Source organism: Perca flavescens, chromosome 7, assembly GCF_004354835.1.
Source record: "Perca flavescens isolate YP-PL-M2 chromosome 7, PFLA_1.0, whole genome shotgun sequence".
In the NCBI taxonomy this organism is placed as follows: Eukaryota; Metazoa; Chordata; class Actinopteri; order Perciformes; family Percidae; genus Perca; species Perca flavescens.
In genome coordinates this window covers 37,736,847-37,756,463 of record NC_041337.1, presented here as the reverse complement: position 1 = coordinate 37,756,463, position 19,617 = coordinate 37,736,847, and the positions used below count along the sequence as shown (strand labels likewise).

At 43.7% G+C, this 19,617-nt stretch overlaps 1 protein-coding gene across 1 annotated transcript in view; it reads right to left on the bottom strand.

Annotated features, from left to right (window-relative positions):
• LOC114559337 (myosin-7B) overlaps positions 1-18,570 on the bottom strand; it is a 49,390-nt gene extending 30,820 nt beyond the window's left edge. The window contains exons 1-21 of the mRNA XM_028583922.1: positions 18,471-18,570; positions 18,283-18,386; positions 16,988-17,131; positions 15,935-16,091; positions 15,105-15,132; positions 14,176-14,269; positions 13,904-13,996; positions 13,713-13,776; positions 12,269-12,367; positions 11,879-11,982; positions 10,825-10,963; positions 8,398-8,516; positions 7,546-7,695; positions 5,775-5,945; positions 4,578-4,757; positions 3,108-3,240; positions 2,887-2,957; positions 1,874-1,961; positions 1,306-1,423; positions 881-1,004; positions 217-353 (exon numbers count right to left, since the gene is read on the bottom strand). Coding sequence (XP_028439723.1) covers positions 217-353; positions 881-1,004; positions 1,306-1,423; positions 1,874-1,961; positions 2,887-2,957; positions 3,108-3,240; positions 4,578-4,757; positions 5,775-5,945; positions 7,546-7,695; positions 8,398-8,516; positions 10,825-10,963; positions 11,879-11,982; positions 12,269-12,367; positions 13,713-13,776; positions 13,904-13,996; positions 14,176-14,269; positions 15,105-15,132; positions 15,935-16,091; positions 16,988-17,131; positions 18,283-18,386; positions 18,471-18,570 — 2,417 coding nt within the window. The remainder of the gene's footprint in view (positions 1-216; positions 354-880; positions 1,005-1,305; positions 1,424-1,873; positions 1,962-2,886; positions 2,958-3,107; positions 3,241-4,577; positions 4,758-5,774; positions 5,946-7,545; positions 7,696-8,397; positions 8,517-10,824; positions 10,964-11,878; positions 11,983-12,268; positions 12,368-13,712; positions 13,777-13,903; positions 13,997-14,175; positions 14,270-15,104; positions 15,133-15,934; positions 16,092-16,987; positions 17,132-18,282; positions 18,387-18,470) is intronic.
• Between the last annotated feature and the right edge of the window lie 1,047 nt (positions 18,571-19,617).

Sequence of the window (19,617 nt, the reverse complement as noted above, 5' to 3'; positions counted from 1 at the left end):
GTTTTTGCTGTTGTTTGTGATATTAATATGAGTTAAGCTGAGGGTTGTGATATTATATTAATATGAGTTGTGGTATTAATATGAGTGAAGCTGATGGTCGTGGTATTATATTATTATTATGAGTGAAGCTGATGGTCGTGGTATTATATTATTAATATGAGTTAAGCTGATGGTTGTGGTATTAATATGAGTTAAGCTGATGGTTGTGGTACTGACCTTTGCAGCATCATCTTGTCTCTCTGCATCCTCATCAGCTTCCCTCTGGCCATGGCCTGGACGATGGTGAGGATCTGAGACAGACGAACGTCCCTCATGTCCTCCAGGTGACCCAGCAGCCCCGCCTTAAAGAACACCTGAGAGCACAGAGGACATCAGAGACAGGACCTCTCTCTTTCTGTCTGTCTGTCTGTCTGTCTGTCTGTCTGTTTGTCTGTGTGTCTCTAGCCCCCTCTTAAATAACACCTGAGAGCACCGAGGACATCAGAGACGGGACCGTATAGAACAATATCTATGGACGGGACTATGTCCTCTTCATCTCATCTTTACACACACACGGAACTGGTGTCAACAGTAACGGCAGGGACATGCTGGCAGCAAAATCTGTCTCTCTGTCTGTCTGTCTGTCTGTCTGCCAGGGACACACTGCAGAGTGATCGTAGATAATCTGAACGGGCATCAAAGTGAAAATGGCTCCGCTTACATGGCCAGGGTGTGTGTAAGTCTTATTTTTGTATTATTCAAAGTATTTGTTTAACAAAAAATGCTGTAGTATAAGTGTGCAGTAGTATTATTCCCAGTACTGGTGCTGTAGTATTATTCCCAGTACTGGTGCAGTAGTATTATTCCCAGTACTGGTGCAGTAGTATTACTGGTGCAGTACCTTGGTGTGTCCGAACTTGTACTGGGTGCGGTCGATGTCCAGAGAGAAGAGCAGTTTCTCCACGGCCTTCCTGCTGTCCACGAAGGAGTCCTCTGGGATCGCTGAGGGGTTCAAGATGCGATACCTGAGGAGGGAGAGTACACACAGAGTTTTTAAGGAGAGGACACACAGAGTATTTAAGAGTAGAAAGGTCTCTGCAGGAGCAGAAATGTGAGTAATTAAAGAGTAACTTTGTGTTTTTCAACCTGAACCCGACAGTATCTCCATGTTTCTGTGTGTGAGTGTGTGATGGGAGAACAATCTCTGAAACTGGTCCAGTATTAAACCAGAACCAAGCTGTATTGTAACTTAAATATGTGTGTATGTGTGTGTTTGTGTATCTGTCTGTCTGTCTGTCTGTGTGCGTGCGTGTTTGTGGAACGGACCGTTGTTTGAACTCAGCATACAGGATCCGGTTTGGAAAGCCCTTCCTGCAGATCCTGATCCCCTCGAGCACTCCGTTACACCTGAGCTGGTGGAGCACCATGAAGGGATCGATCACACCTGGAGACCACATCAGCACACTTCAGTCTTCAACCAGGATAGTTTACGATTGGACCAATGGGGGCCGGGCATCGCCAAGGATTCCCCAAATCAATTCCGATTCCCAAAGTCTCGATTGGATTACATGTCAGATTGAATATTAAAGGTCCCAGTTTATCTTGGATATAAGATAGATTCTCAGAGAGCTTCTGCTGTAAACTGTACAAGCAAGAAGCAATCCTCAAACATGTTTTATTATCAGTCCTTCCAGAAAAATGCGGAGTTTTTTTTGTGATTGTCGCGGGCAAAAGTCGTTGATTATGCGGCATTTCTTAAAAAATGGGATGGAATATGCTATATTGAAGGAACTTGCAAAAAATGCAGTTGATGAAAAAGAGAGAAAAAAATGTATTCCCCGTGCGCCTATTGCACATATTATGGCCTAAAACTCAGCTGCTGTTGTTTTGTTACCTGGGTTTTTGCTGTCGTTGGGGATGATGCAGCGAACAAAATGAGGCTGCGTGCTGCGCAGGTTAGCCATCAGCTTCTTCAGATTCTCCTGCATTTAAACACACAATCAGACTACAGAGCTGGAGAATATCATCATGTCTCACAACAAAGGTCTCTACTAATCATCCCGTAACACCTGTCAGAATCACCTGTCAGACTCACCTGTATGAGTCACAGTATAAGGCTACATTACATAGCTACGTTTTCCTTTGAAAGGAATATCTTCTGCTACGTTTCCCCCTCTCATTCCCCCTGCTCTGGTGTTTCCCCCTCTCATTCCCCCTGCTCTGGTGTTTCCACCTCTCATTCCCCCTGCTCTGGTGTTTCCCCCTCTCATTCCCCCTGCTCTGGTGTTTCCACCTCTCATTCCCCCTGCTCTGGCATTTTCCCCTGCTCTGGCGTATCCCCCTCTCATTACCCTTACTCTGGCGTATCCCCCTCTCATTCCCCTGCTCTGGCGTATCCCCCTCTCATTACCTTTACTCTGGCGTATCCCCCTTCTCATTCCCCCTGCTCTGACGTTTCCCCCTCTCATTCCCCCTGCTCTGACGTTTCCCCCTCTCATTCCCCCTGCTCTGGCGTATCCCCCTTCTCATTCCCCTGCTCTGACGTTTCCCCCTCTCATTCCCCCTGCTCTGACGTTTACCCCTCTCATTCCCCCTGCTCCAGCGTTTCCCCCTCTCATTCCCCCTGCTCTGACGTTTACCCCTCTCATTCCCCCTGCTCCAGCGTTTCCCTCTCTTATTCCCCCTGCTCTGGTGTTTCCGAGCAGTGTGCAGAGTCTCCATGCTGCCTCCTGTTGATGTCCAGTATACCAGGATGATGATGAGATATGAGGTTTGGGGCGTGTTAGTTTAAACAGAGATCAGTTCTTCTACTGGAGATAAACCACTCGGTGCACCGAGATCAATTTTGGCTCAAAACTCAAACGCTTAAAAACCAAAACGTAGCGCTGGAGATGGCGCCTAACTCACCTTGTGTAGCTGTGAAACTGTCTGGAATGAAGCAGCTTTCCTTCTCCTTCCTTCAGCCTTCGGATCACCGGCTAAAACAACAGCAAAAACAATCCTTGTTTACTAGAGTCTTACTTGTAGTCCTTTCCTATATTAATTTCTTTTAAAGTGTGCTGATCTGCTCCAGTTTGGGATCTGTTTGTTTGTGACTCTTTAAGTATTTAAATTGTTTGTGTAGTTACCCATCTCCGAGCTGATGTAGTTCTCAAACAGTCCAGCCATGAGTTTGTGGGAGGATTTCTGGAACAGCGCGACCACTGTCTCATTAAGAGGATCTCTGTTCTTATCCAGCCATCCTGTGATGTTGTACGGCACCTACAGTGAGACACAAATACAGTAAAAACTGTCAATATGGTTTTTAAATCATTCTCCATTGTGAAATCAACCTTGGATTACTACACAGGCTTCTATTTGAATCCTAAAATCTTATTCTACAGTCTCCTTTGTGTCGATCATCTCAGGAAACCCAAATGGTGTAGAGTTCCCCAGGGCACCATTCTTGGGCCTCTTTTTTTTCCACCTTTAATTGATAGGATATCTAGGTGAGAAAGTGCAGGAAATTGTCACAGGTCGGACTCGAACCCTGGACCTCTGCGTCGAGGCTTAAGCCTCTCAGTATATGTGCGCCTGTTCTACCCACTGAGCCAACCCGGTCAACTTTGGCCTCTTTTTTTTTCAGAATCTACATGCTCCCATGAGCTGAAATAATGGAAAACATTATATCCTACAAAGGATTTTTAGCGGCCTTTACAGTTAAATTTAGCCGAGAAAAGGTGAGCCGGGTACAGAGCACTATGAGGTGACTGTCCTTTCAGAAGCCGTTACGGTTGTGTTTAGCCGACAAAAAGGAGAGGGGTCTGGCTGCACACCTCCACTGTCGAGACGCAAAGTGAGTGTCATGCAGCGACGACAGTAAAGTTTAGACACCAAAACAACTGGTTAGGAATAGAAAAAAAGATTGTGGTTTGGATTAAAACACTCCCAGGACATGAACACCTGTTTCCTGGGTGAAAGTCTTGTGTTTTCTCCTTAACTTCTCCAGGACATGAACACCTGTTTCCTGGGTGAAAGTCTTGTGTTTTCTCCTTAACTTCTTCCAGGACATGAACACCTGTTTCCTGGGTGAGTCTTGTGTTTTCTCCTTAACTTCTTCAGGACATGAACACCTGTTTCCTGGGTGAGTCTTGTGTTTTCTCCTTAACTTCTTCAACAGTCTTGTTTCCTGGGTGAAAGTCTTGTTTTCTCCTTAACTTCTTCCAGGACATGAACACCTGTTTCCTGGGTGAAAGTCTTGTGTTTTCTCCTTAACTTCTTCCAGGACATGAACACCTGTTACCTGGGTGAAAGTCTTGTGTTTTCTCCTTAACTTCTCCAGGACATGAACACCTGTTTCCTGGGTGAAAGTCTTGTGTTTTCTCCAGGGACTTCTTCAGGGACCTCTTCTCCCCAGCTTGAAAGCCTTAATTATTATTATAAATGTTGAATACATACCAATTATCATACATACCAATTTTCAAATGGTACACGAGAACAGCCTGCGGTAATTAAAACTGGCCAATTCCAATTGGCGCCAAATTGAGCGAGGTACCTCTGCGATGATCAACAGTAAACAGTAACAGTTCAGTAAAACAACAATATAAGCTGACACTCACCACTCCAGCGTAGTGAACCAACTCAAAGTGCGTCTCATATTTGCGCTTCTTGTCCAGCCGTGGCCGCTGGAAGTTGGCCGACTTCCCAAGATGGTTGTCGTAGAGTTTGGTTTTAAAGCTGTTGTCCGTGGCCTTGGGGAACATGCACTCCTCCTCCAAGATGGACAGAAGACCCATGGGCTGAAACATATCATCATCAATGTCATATTGGTTAACCGTTTAAATGATCTCTAACTCCAGGATGTCAAAGATACATGAGCTTGTACTTGTACCACAAGCCATAAAAGGCTTAAATCATTCAAAATAAGCTAGATGTCCAGCTGGCCTGGTCATAACCAAGGGTGTATAGATTATTGTAGTGTGTGATGTATGGACTGTTTGTTTGTTATGTCCGATAAAGTTATCTACTACTACTACTACTACTACTACTACTACTGCTACTATTACTACTACTAGGCTCGTTGGAGATGAACTGCGCCTCGCCTGTAAAGTAGATGAGAGCAGGCACCAGCAGCCGGGGGCGGTGACAAAAGTCAGCTCTCATGTCGGACAGTTTACAGCTGATTCCAGCAGCCTTCAGGCTGAACAGGAAGTGACATAAACACTGTGGGCCGATTTTGATTTAATAAAATGTTATCAGCTATCAGCTCCTACCCAGTCTCCAGTTGTTTTTATTATGACAGAGTAGCTGTCAGAATTCTCTACATGCGATTTGTTGAGTCCGTTGATGATTTTAATTAACAACAGACTGTAGATAACCTGGTCTCTCTGACTTCTAAATGTCACTATCAGCCACACAACATGTGTTCTGTACAGAATAAGCCTTTAAATCAGACAAATCGCAGTTAAAATCCCTCCAAATCAAAATCAATAAAATATAAAAAGTTTATATAAAACGTCATCATGTTGAGTCGATTCTGAACCAATCAGCTGTTGGATCAGCTGAGAGCCTGGCGTTTCCCAGCATGCCCCCTGGGTCCGCCTGGGTCTTGCAGTCAGTGGAGAGCAACTGCGGCGCCTGGCTCTTAAAACTGCGGCCACCTTGATCTTGTGAGATTATCGTTGCCCACGTGTGCATGACGTCTGAGCAAGTCGGACACAAATCTAACAATTCTGCGCAGATCTGGCTCATCTCAAACGACCCTAATACTACTACTAATTTACAAGCGCAGTGAGAGATATCATGACAAAACACACCTTCTCTATGAGGTCTATGCAAGCCTGTAAGTCCAAACCGAAGTCTATGAAGGTCCACTCTATCCCCTCGGTCGTGTACTCTTCCTGCTCCTGGATGAACATGTGGTGGTTGAAATACTGCTGCAGCTTCTCGTTGGTGAAGTTGATGCACAGCTGCTCAAAGTTATTGAACTGCAGAGAGAGATAAACAGTATAGTTGTTGTGAATCACAGATTTTAGAAATGATGGAATTATGTGTCCAAGCAACCCCCACGGATCGGTTTTAAGAGACCTAAACTAAATCTGTTGGTTTCCGTTAATATAAATATAGATATCTGTGCTTTTATGCTTTTTTGATAATTGATGTCCTTTATTTTAAAACGCTCCCGCCCGTTAGGATTGTGGGTTCCTGTGGTCATTTATCCTGTTTTATTTTGTTAACTCTTACTTAAAAGGTCCCATGACATGGTGCTCTTTGGATGCTTTTATATAGGCCTTAGTGGTCCCCTAATACTGTATCTGAAGTCTCTTTTATATAGAACTTAGTGGTCCCCTAATAGTGTATCTGAAGTCTCTTTTATATAGGCCTTAGTGGTCCCCTAATACTGTATCTGAAGTCTCTTTTATAGACCTTAGTGGTCCCCTAATACTGTATCTGAAGTCTCTTTTATATAGACCTTAGTGGTCTCCTAATACTGTATCTGAAGTCTCTTTTATATAGACCTTAGTGGTCCCCTAATACTGTATCTGAAGTCTCTTTTATATAAGCCTTAGTGGTCCCCTAATACTGTATCTGAAGTCTCTTTTATATAGGCCTTAGTGGTCCCCTAATACTGTATCTGAAGTCTCTTTTATATAGGCCTTAGTGGTCCCCTAATACCGTATCTGAAGTCTCTTTTATATTGACCTTAGTGGTGTGGCTTTGACCAACTGCCACTTTGCTCGTTTGAAAGCCATGATGTCTCTCTCTCTCTCTCATGGGTGGGCCAAATTCTCTGGGCGGGCAAAGCTGAGAAAGGGGAGGTAACCTTTCCCCTTATGACCTCATAAGGTGAAGATTCCTGATTGGTCCATCTGAGCTTTCATTTTCTCAAAGGCAGAGCAGGATACCCAGGGCTCGGTTTACACCTATCACCATTTCTAGCCACTGGGGGACCATAGGCAGGCTGGGGGAACTCATATTAATGTTAAAAAAACCTCATAAAGTGACATTTTCATGCCATGGGACCTTCTTTTGATTGATTCCTGTTTCGCTTGGTTTACTTCCTGTATTATTTTGTAATGTTTGGTTCCATGTGTCTTGGTTTAGCTTTGTTTTCCAGTTGAGTCTGATTTTTCCCTAAAGTTGCCCCTGTATTTAATGCCCTCTGTTCTTTTCAGTCGAGTTGGATCTGTTTGGATTACTTAGAATTCCTCATGGGGGTGACAGAAACTACACACTATAGCTTTAATAACATAAAGGATGTCATGTGATTTGCGCCATTGCTTCAGAAAAGCATTTGTCACTTAGAAGTAGTTCAGTTGTAGTAAATTTCAATGGTTACATTGACGCTCTTGCAAATTTGTTTACAAGAGGACAATGTTTTTCATAGATCTAGCCTCCTTGATTATTGATTGATGTATTTAACTTTAAAATGTACTAAAAGTTTATTCCATGGAAGCATTCGGACACACCAAAGAGGGTCCGAGGTCTACCCACCACAGTCCCACAAAATCCTTTAGGAAACACTGGGGCCAATAGTGAACATGGACACAGTAATGTTTGATGTCTCTGTCATTCTCTCCTCTTTACCTCAAAGATCTCAAAGCCGGCGATGTCGAGGACTCCGATGAAGTACTGGCGAGGCAGAGCGGTGTACAAGGACGAGTTGATACGACTCACCAACCACTTGAACATCCGGTCGTAGGTGGCTTTGGCCAGAGCTGCCACTGCATAGTAGACCTACACACACATGTCGGGGTCATTTTAATGTGTCTACTGTTACAGGATGGAGTACAGACACAACTTGGGAGGCACCGAATCCAGGATTGGTTTCAGATTCGGCTGAATATTGGGCTTTTTGATGTGGTTTGGTTTCTGCTGAACCTTAGAAATTGTTCCCAGGGAACCGAACCCTACTCTTGCACTCGGCGCGCTACGCTGGTCACCGTAGTGAGGGCGCCATTGATTACAGGAAGGTGTTTACGTAGGTCGAGCGTTCAATGCAGCAGGCTGTGAGGAAGTGGACATGGATCTGGTGAGCAGAAACAGTTGTTGTTTGGCAGTACTTTCAGTCAAAAGAAGGCCATTCAAGTCCAGCTACATGTTCAATCTGTTCAATGCTGATTGGTCTGGTGGTGGCGAGGACCCTAAACTATACACAACATGGCCGCTGTTACAACATCTGGTCTGAAACATCTGGAAGAATACGAGTTGTGCACGAAGGAATCTCCAGACAGCAGCCAGAATGCAACAACTTCAGGTACGGCAAAGGAAGGACAGTCCCTGTTTACTTCATTCATGTGTTTACTGGGTTCATGGACTGAGGATGGGAGGAGGAGTCAGCACAATCTCAACCAGTGGATTTGGTATTCGGCCAAACCCCAAAAATCTGGATTCGGTGTATCCCTAGACACAACAGACAATAATTGATTGGTGTGTTACCTGTTCCACAGTCTGTCCTTTGACGATGAACTCGTGTCCAACTTTGACGCGGGGGTTCAGCAGGCCCTTCAGCAGGTCGGCAGAGCTGATGCCCATCAGGTAGGCTGCCTTATCCACACCTTAACATAACACAACACACAGCTCATCAGGTAGGCTGCCTTATCCACACCTTAACATAACACAACACACAGCTCATCAGGTAGGCTGCCTTATCCACACCTTAACATAACACAACACACAGCCCATCAGGTAGGCTGCCTTATCCACACCTTAACATAACACAACACACAGCTCAGCTCATGTGCCAGTAATGTCTGACTGCATGTTCCACGATTATAGTCCGTGGCTGTGTCTCAAACCGCACACTTCCGTCAGTATACTGCTAATGGTCACTGACCACTTCCTGCCGTAGCGCCCACTTTGGATGCTTAGTATTGTCCCAAAAAGGAACACTTACGTTAAAATACTTAACCGAAAAAATCTGAATTAAAATCTGTTAAACTGGCCTTTGTTGATCTGAAATGAAGACAGATTCAGCAACTGCACGGCCTGTTTCTCTCTTCAAATGTTCTCAGAAATACGTTTCAGTGAACTATTTTAGTACAATATGAGATTGTATTCTGAACAAGCCGCCCGTTATGCTCTGTTGTGAAATCCGGGAGAAGCCACGTGACGTGTTCGTCCAATCAGCTGCCGGTCGACGTCCCTGGTCCCTCCCCTTTCCGCTGCGTAGTCAAGATGGCGCCCGTTTAGTGCGAGTAGGGTCCATCGTTCCACACTGAACTTTCTGACCGTTTTTAGGGGGTCATCCTGGTACTTTCAGTGTGTTATCTACACGATATACTTAAAACTAAGTGTTGGAAGTGTGCAAGTAGGCGCTTTGAGACACAGCCTCTGTCTGGATGAACGGAAGTACATTTCCAGGACATCTCCTTCCTCTCTCTGTGTGTTTCTGTTCTCAAACTCCGTTGTCTTCGGGACACAACAACAGACTTGTAGCTAGCGAGCTCCACGCTGAAAATGTCAAGTTATGAAGAACATGTGGACGATACAACAAGGCAGGCCTGCTTGGTTCTTTCAGGGAATGATTGTAAAGATTTATAAAGAATATGTTTAGATCAATTCCTCTCTAACTGGGAGGTTTTATAAAGAATATGTTTAGATAATTTCCTCTCTAACTGGGACGTTTTATAAAGAATATGTTTAGATAATTTTTTCTCTAACTGGGAGGTTTTATAAAGAATATGTTTGGATCATTTCCTCTCTAACTGGGAGGTTTTATAAAGAATATGTTTGGATCATTTCCTCTCTAACTGGGAGGTTTTATGAAGAATATGTTTAGATAATTTCCTCTCTAACTGGGAGGTTTTATAAAGAATATGTTATATCATTTCCTCTCTAACTGGGAGGTTTTATAAAGAATATGTTAGATCATCTCCTTTCTAACTGGGAGGTTTTATAAAGAATATGTTTGGATCATTTCCTCTCTAACTGGGAGGTTTTATAAAGAATATGTTAGATCATTTCCTCTCTAACTGGGAGGTTTTATAAAGAATATGTTATATCATTTCCTCTCTAACTGGGAGGTTTTATAAAGAATATGTTAGATCATTTCCTCTCTAACTGGGAGGTTTTATAAAGAATATGTTGAGGGCATTTCCTCTTTAACTGGGAGGTTTTATAAAGAATATGTTTAGATCATTTCCTCTCTAACTGGGAGGTTTTATAAAGAATATGTTAGATCATTTCCTCTCTAACTGGGAGGTTTTATAAAGAATATGTTAGATAATTTCCTCTCTAACTGGGATGTTTTATAAAGAATATGTTGAGGGCATTTCCTCTCTAACTGGGAGGTTTTATAAAGAATATGTTGAGGGCATTTCCTCTCTAACTGGGAGGTTTTGGGACTGATTGGTGGGATTGCTGTGGACGAAGTACACACAGAGATACATTGGTAAGAGCCAATAAGGTTTAACCATGTATCAGCTAATTTAAATATCTCACGTTACTGCATTGTGTCAACAGTTAACTTCATGTCTGGAGCTTAGCCCCGCCCAGGACTGCCGTGATTGGTTTAGATGACATGATGTGTACCACCAGTCCCCCAAAACCATATGAGGATACCGGTGGTTTGTTCCCCCTCCTCTCATCTGACCCACAGGAGCGTTTTCCGTCCTCATATCTAAACCAGAAGGTAACCGAGGCAGTTTTAAACACATGGTTAACGTTGTGAAGCGTTCCCAGTTTGGTTTTCCCCAACCTGCCTCCTTACCAGGACATTTGGGGCTCTTATACTATCTCACCTTACTTCCTGCTTTGCTCCCGGCAGAACTACTACGGCCACTGGAGGGCGCTGCCACTAGAAACCTCAATATAAGTCGGAAATGCTGCTTGAACCAACGACTAACGTGTGATCTTGTCTCTTACTTTCTGTGCCGTCGGCCTCGGCCTGCTCCTCTCTCTGCTTCTTCTTGAACTTCATGTTTCCAAAGTGCATGATGGCTCCGACAATCTTATAGCAGCCGTACTTTTCCTCCGGAGTGAAGCCCAACGTGTCCATGGCGTGCTACAGACACACACACACAAACACACACATACACACAGATTATAGTTAGTTACAGTACATGTATATAATCTTTCATGAAGCTCAACAGTGACCATCCATTTCTGTGATTTTATTTCCATTCAATATCTCTGTTTACGTTTCATTAAATGCTGATAAAAAGAGTTTTAAGCCTGCATGGAACCAAGGCAACCTATCCTGGGAAACCCTGCCCAACTTCCGGCAAATTTTAGATTTGCTCCGCAAGTCAGTCTGTCCAAGAGCCCATTCAAGCCCATTTCCAATTTTTCCAAATCGAAGCACCAATCACAACCATTGAGGAGGGCTCTACACCAATCACAACCGTTGAGGAGGGCTCTACACCAATCACAACCATTGAGGAGGGCTCTACACCAATCACAACCGTTGAGGAGGGCTCTACACCAATCACAACCATTGAGGAGGGCTCTACACCAATCACAACCGTTGAGGAGGGCTCTACACAATGACGATAGCTCAGCGACGGCGAGCAGCTTTTTTTTACATTCAACGTGCCGGCCGCTGAAGTGGTTATTGGAAATTACAACTGAGAAGGTCTGGGGTCAGCCAGGCTAAAGGCTACCAGCTACGAGATGAATCGTGACCCTAAAACATTTGATGCAGTGCAAAAAAAACAAGCAAAAAGCCAAAAGGTACAAGACAGTATACAGAATCAGTCAAATGTCATAGTGGGGGGGTCCGGGTGTCCTCCTCCAGGGATGTTTTGAGCATCTATGACTTCATTTTCCTTTCCTTTTGGATACACTTTTATGCACCAATCCCTTTATTTAGCCTATGAGAATAAGAAAATGTGTGTGTGTGTGTGTGTGTGTGTGTGTGTGTGTGTGTGTGTGTGTGTGTGTGTGTGTGTGTGTGTGTGTGTGTGTGTGTGCTTCCTACATCAGTGAGCCTCAGCTCCTCTCCATCGTCCATGCCTTCCACCTTGGTCACCCCTTGGCTGCAGAAGTGGTAATCGTAGGGGTTGGTGGTCACCAGCAACATGTCTGCAACACAGGACAACCAACTTCACTACAGCTGCACAGATGAATCGATTAAATTAATCTCCAACTATTTAGATAATATATTAATTAGTTTGATTCATTTCTTATGATAAAACTAAATTAGTGTGATGTCAGCAAGTTAAATGTGAGCATGTTGCGTTGTGGACAAAACGAGACATTTGAGGACATCATATGGAGAGTGTGTGTGTGTGTGTGTGTGTGTGTGTGTGTGTGTGTGTGTGTGTGTGTGTGTGTGTGTGTGTGTGTGTGTGAGAGAGAGAGTTATTACCTTGTAGTTCTGGCTTGTAGTTGGACATGATCTGGTAGTAGATGTGGTAGCTTCTCTCTTCTGGCTGCTGGAACACAACTCTGGACTTCTCTAGCAGATCTGATGAAATACACCCATGAAAATACCACTCTCTAGAGTCCTGTAGTTCACGCTGAAGCACAAAGAGACTTAAAGGGATACGCCACCGTTTGTTGAAATAGTTCTTATCACGGTCTCCCCTGGCTGTAGAGAGGTGGGCCTACGCATTTTTGTCTCAGTGCAAGTAATTAGGTTGTTTTTCTTTTGTCTTTTGTTGGCTCACCTTTACTCACAACATGCTAACCGGATTCCATTCACTACGCTAAGCTAACTAGCGGCGGCGCTGCCGGTGTTGCACCGGACTACAACGATGCATAAATGCATGCATAAAAAATGCATTGGCCAACCTATCTACAGCTATGGGAGACCCCACCTATCTACAGCTAGGGGAGAACCCACCTATCTACAGCTAGAGGAGAACCCACCTATCTACAGCTAGAGGAGACCCCACCTATCTACAGCTAGGGGAGAACCCACCTATCTACAGCTAGAGGAGACCCCACCTATCTACAGCTAGGGGAGAACCCACCTATCTACAGCTAGAGGAGACCCCACCTATCTACAGCTAGGGGAGACCCCACCTATCTACAGCTAGGGGAGAACCCACCTATCTACAGCTAGAGGAGACCCCACCTATCTACAGCTAGAGGAGACCCCACCTATCTACAGCTGGGGAGAACCCACCTATCTACAGCTAGAGGAGACCCCACCTATCTACGGCTAGGGGAGACCCCACCTATCTACAGCTAGAGGAGACCCCACCTATCTACAGCTAGGGGAGACTCCACCTATCTACAGCTAGGGGAGACCCCACCTATCTACAGCTAGAGTAGACCCCACCTATTTACAGCTAGGGGAGACCCCACCTATCTACAGCTAGGGGAGACCCCACCTATCTACAGCTAGGGGAGACCCCACCTATCTACAGCTAGAGGAGACCCCACCTATCTACAGCTAGGGGAGACCGTGGTAAGCCCTATTTCAACAAACGGTGAGGTATCCCTTTGAATGTTTGCAGGTTTATTCTCGAGAAGAAGCCCTCAACTAAAGTTTTATAGTGTCCAACTAACAATACTATTTAAAGACTGGAATAAAGAACAAGTAACTTTTGTTTTGTAATTTTCTAAAAGCTAAAAATGTGATTTCATTTTGTATTCTCCATTTTAGCATCAGTGAATCTGTGATCGACCTCAGCCTGGCTTGGATACACATATTAGACTAGGTCAAGCCTTGTTTTATCGGTTATCCTGGATTTATAAATTCTGCTTTTGTGCAACGCCCCCCTGGAGATTCAGCAGATTGGGGATTGGCCGTTAGACTCAAACTAGCGAGCGCTGTTGTAGGAAATCTGATAACTGTGACTCACAGATGTCGATGTCAGCAGACGCCAGCCTTCCTGTCGGTCCAAAATGAATCCTGATGAACTTTCCCTGAGATCCACAAACAGGAGTTACACATGGTCTTCACAACACAACAACACAACAACACAACACCACAACAACACCACTTTCTCCTCAGGTTCAGCCTTCACTGCCGTTATGACTTCATTAAACTCACAAAGCGAGAAGAGTTGTCGTTGCGGATGGTTTTGGCGTTGCCAAATGCCTCCATGGCTGGATTAGCTTCAATGATCTGGTCCTCTAAATTTATCTGAATACACAGAGAGAAAGAGAGAGAGAGAGGGAGAGAGAGGGGGGGAGAGAGAGAGAGAGAGAGAGGGATTAAAGAAAACACAAGTACATCCCAGTTTTCTCAAATACTCTCAAACCAAATAATCGATTATCGAAATAGTTTCGAGATTAGTCAACTACAATGAAAGGAAGACTTACTCCTTTTTTCACATTTTCCCCCAAAGCGGCAACGATGGCGAAGTACTGAATCACCCTCTTGGTGTTGACTGTTTTCCCCGCGCCGGACTCACCGCTGACAGGACGCCACAGAAACCACAATATACCGTTATAACATGTACAACAACGCTGGAAAAACTGCTAGAGAGAATGCAGCTTTAAAGTGCCCGTATTATGAAAAAAATTGCTTTTTCTGGGATTTGGGGTGTTATTTTGTATCTCTGGTGCTTCCACACACATACAAACTTAGAATAAAAACATCCATGGTGTTCTGAGTGAGATACGGTTTCTGAATGTGTCCTGCCTTCAGTCTCCTGCTGAGCTGGTCAAAATCGGCACAGCTTTCTACGGCACTAGCCGAAACGAGCTGGCTAACCACAACCATTAGCATGCTAGCGCTAGCATGCTACCTCGTTCTCAATAGCAAAGCATTGCTACAACACACACTAGTTCACCATAATCTCCAAAAGAACTACTTCCATGTGCTCCCTGGTTTAGAAGAAGTCTCCCAGCTGATCCTGCCTTGGAACTGACTGAAGTTGGAGAAACAGCCTTTCTTTTACTGTCTATGGAGCTAGCTGACATGATCTACATCTGAGCTACTGAGCATGTGCGAGCGCAATCAAAGATAGTACAGAAGAAGAGATGTCTCACTCTGTAGCTGAAACATAGAACTGAACACAGGGTAAAAAGAGGAGCTGCAGCAATGTGCAGTACAACAAAAATATGGTGTTTTTTGAAAATTAAACCATGTAAACCTATTCTGGTACAACCTTAAAATACAATTATGAACCTGAAAATTAGCATAATATGGGCACTTTAAGGAGCTTCGGCTTCACTTATGACGTTATAGGGTTATTGGCAGAAATGCTATATTTACAGCCTTTAATGTGAAAGCATCTCTGACTTACGTGATCAGCATGGACTGGTTCTCTCGGTCTGGGGAGGAAAATAAAGTCATATAAAGGAACAGTACAGGAGCAAATGTAAACCCTAAAATTGCCTTAAAGTTACTCAGTAGTCCAGTAAACTGTCCAGTAGAGCTGTCGGTCTTCCTCTATAATACCACTCAAATTCCATTTGCAATTTATTTTAATATTCGAATAATATAAAAAAAAAAATTTTAAGATACATTTTGTATTTAGTTTCATTTTAAGCAATAACAACAGAACAGACAAACACACTTCAACAAGATCAACCCTCCCCCCTTTTTAAAAATGCATCATCGATGATCTCGGCCCTACTGCTTACATCCTGTCACTGCCACCAGGTGGCAGTAATTCTATTGTCCTAAATCAACAAGGTAATTATTGCGCTATACTGTCACCTACTGACACAGAATAGTATTTGATTTATCTGCCAGTCATCATATTATAGGCACAGATGCGCAACAATGGCAAATTATTTGCAGTAACTCAATAAAAAAATTTGTTGGACCAATTAAGTAAAATCTGATAATTTCCCAATTTCCCACAGTGGTTGAAGATCACTGTACTACACTACTCAGGCGTATGCATTAATGCCACTATAAGCATGCGGTTGTTGTTACACGTTCTGTCCACTAGAGGGACTTCTAACATCAGCCTGGCCTTGAAGGAGACCTCCACATAGACAGTTAAAGAAATACACCACCAGATCCCGTTGCTGTGGACGGAGACCAGTGACGCCTATCAGAAGAAGGTTTTAGTTCCAGGAAATCTGGTCACCCTATTTTAGAGGTCAGAGGTTACAGGCGACTCACTTTGCAGAAGGTCGTTGTAGGCGTTGTCAGCGACGGCATAGATGTGCGGTGGTGTTTCCACGCGGCGCCTCCCTTTATAGGCGGCGACCACCGCTGCAGAGTAGACCGGCAGCCATTTGTACGGGTTGATAGTCACGCAGAAGAGGCCGGAGTAGGTCTGACACAGAGACGCACAGTTAGAAATTAAACACATAGGTAGGGTTGGGCAAAACGATACTTTTAAAACGGTGCCTGAACCGACACTTAAAATCTAGGGTATTAGGGAATAGGGTATTTTACAATAACTTTGAATGCACCCCGATGCTTACTAGTTTCAAGTGAATGCACCATCTGTGTTGTTTTTCCAACAACGGCCCTGCAGAGTGCTTAACGTCCCGCTGTTGGAATCCTCTCCAGTGAAATACAGTCACCGTTTACACCGTTTAGCTGTCAGCATTTTAACCTGTTTAATCCAGCTGCTCGCTAACGGTAGGCTAACGTTACCTGCTGTCAAGTATAGTGTTAACTAGCTAATGGTAGGCTAACGTTACCTGCTGTCAAGTATAGTGTTAACTAGTTAACGGTAGGCTAACGTTACCTGCTGTTAAGTATAGTGTTAACTAGTTAACGGTAGGCTAACATTACCTGTTGCGAAGTGTAGTGTTAACTAGCTAACGGTAGGCTAACGTTACCTGCTGTCAAGCGTAGTTTTAACTAGCTAACGATAGGCTAACGTTACTTGCTGTCAAGTATAGTGTTAACTACCTAACGGTATGCTTACGTTACCTGCTGGCAAGTATAGTGTTAACTAGTGTCACGTGCAGTGATGCTCCTGTTGCCTATAACGCCTGTTTTAGAGCACCAGAGAGCAGCGCAAAAAGCATTTAATTGGCACCAAAATCTGCATTGCAATTCGGTCCGGTACATACCGGTCGTTCAGGCACCGGTGCCGTATTAGCACCGGGTTTCGGTACCCAACACTAATCATAAGGAGAGCATGGAAAGACAAAAACACAACTACACAAAGTGATGAAGAAAGTGAAAGGAAGATTGTGCGCCAGAACAGACACTAACATAGATCATCCACATGCTGAACCGGCGCTTCAGGTTGAAGAGGACGGAGGCTTCGTTGAGATGCGTCAACATGGCCATGTCCTCGATCATGTCAAACTTCTCCGGGTTCATCGGCTGCAGGTCGTCTTCTTTCACCACCAGAAACTGAAACACGGCCGTATAAAATTCAGAGTTAACAACCTTACATAGACGCCATGGCAGGACACGTCTAGAAACAGTAGCTGTGTTTGAAACCGACACAGCGATCGCATAATTCAATGCATAATCAGCCAAAGTCTGCAGATTTATGCAGGGGAGGGGCCGCATTTTTGGGGGGAATCACTGTTTTTTTTTTTTTTTTGATCAAACGGCAGTTTTTGCAAGTTCCCGCAATTTCATTGCATAACATTGCATAAATATCCGGCATATTCCATCGCATTTTTTAAGAAAATGTTCCACATAATCAAGGATTTTTGCCTGCAACAATCACAAAAAAACTCTGCATTTTTCTGGAAGGACTGATTAGACTCAGCAGCAGTGGGTTTAGAAATGATGTTCAGGTTCAGGTCGGGCTCGGTCACATCAGCGCGATAAGGCATTGGACATTTTAAATTTCAGATTATGTAAATAGATCCCATGTTGCAGTTCAGTAGCCTATACAGTTTTTGAGGAAAATGGTAAGAGTGATTTTCATTTCAATTCAGCTACATTTGTAATACGTTTAATGTTACTTCACTGGGGACACTCAACCGTTGATTTGAATTTAATTTAGAGACCTAGTCCCACAGAACCTCTTGTGTGAATTTTTTGGATTTTGTTCTGTTAGTTTGGGCCATTTTTGGTAGGCCAATGTTAATTTTATTTCAATTGGCTATATGATTGGGCCTCTTGTGCGTGCCTGTGTTAACGAGCGCTTGTTGCCCCGTGTGAGTTGATGACCCCATCTGTTGAAATTTCTGAATGCCTTCTTACAGCTGCTTAATAAAAGCTTTTACACAAACAAACAAACATGTGTCATTAGTATGAGAAAAAAATTTGATTTTAACTGTGTCGGACGCGGGCCAGGCTTGGACAGAAAAATGCGGCCCAATCAGCACTCTAACACAAGGAGATCCACTGGTAAGAGCCAGTGAGGTGTAACCATGTATCAGCTAATTTAAATAGCTCACTTTACTTTATTGTGTCAACAGTTAATTTAATATTGTATGTGGTATTGTATTTTCTTTTGTGGCAATTCATTTAATAGTTGACAACTAATCGATTAATCTTTGCAGCTCTAAAAAAGGCCTGATTGGGTTATTTTAAGAAGAGCTTACCCGTCCTTCCTTGGTCTCCACGGTGGTCTTGTCTCCGTTCAGCTCTTTAACTTCGACTTCGACGTACGCTTGGACATCATCGGGCATCCAAACACGCTTCGTCCCTGAGAGAATTAGATCACACAGTTCTCGATATTTCTACACGTGGAGCGTGAAGTACCCACAAAAGTTGAAGTGTGTATAGTTACCATCAAAAGCAATGGCCTTAGCAGCCAGCTGTTCCAGGTTGGTGAGGCGAAGGTAGCGAGCAGCTTCCCCAAACTCCGCCATATCCAGGAAGTGAGACATCTGAACAAAACAACACACGAAAACACAATTTTTTTAGAGGAGAAATAGTTTCTCTAAAGGTCCAAAGAGTGGGAATTTCTCCCATCTAATCGTTGAGATCATATATTACAATCAACTCTCTGGCACCACGCAGTTCAAAGTAGGTTTTACAGCTACGGTGGCCTTCACGCTTCAAAAAGCCGGTCTCTTGCTCTTTTCAATCTCCTTTTTCTTTTTCTGGGCGAAGAAGAAGAAGAAGAAGAAGAAGAAGAAGAAGAAGATGACTCCTGTTCTTGAAATTTTTGATTTTTGAATACAATTTGACAAATCGGCCAAACCAGAATTACAACTCCTGTGTCCATCATGTGATGTCCTCACGGAAGTATCCGAATTGAGACACACTGTAAGAGTGTTCTGGCCTTGCTATTGTCTATTAATGCTGTGAAGTGTAGTGATCCATGCCGTCAAAAAATGCCACTGTGGACACGTACCGTAAGTGTACGTTGATTTGTCGAATACATAAGCCATTGCAGCACTGGCAACCGGCATTTTTAAAAACCTTTAGCCGTGTCAACAACAGACAACTCAAAACAACAAATGCGCCGAGAGGAGAGTCCAGGCTTTAGTGAGCATACATGCAACAGTGGAAAAACTGCGCGCCGACTTATGTTGCTCAACAAATGCCCTGTTGGCATGCCTGAATAATGACCTGAAAAGAATTCAGTTGTTCACCAGTCCAAGCAGTGGACACATGAACCCATTAATACAAGCCATTAATATGTGTATTATGAGGTGGTCCATGAATATTCTTGATTACAAATAGTGGTCCACACACACAAGAAGTTTGAAAACCCCTGAGCTAGACTATCTATCCAATCTGAGTTTTCTGTTGCACGACTAAAACTACTTTTTTATGTACACATGTTACGTACGTACATGGTTGTTCATCAGGCCAACAGCAGTGGACACATGAAACCATTAATACAGGTTCACTAACAACACATTAACTAACATGCACTGACAAAATACTTGCTTCTTGTTTGACTCCCTCACAATAATATTCAGTGT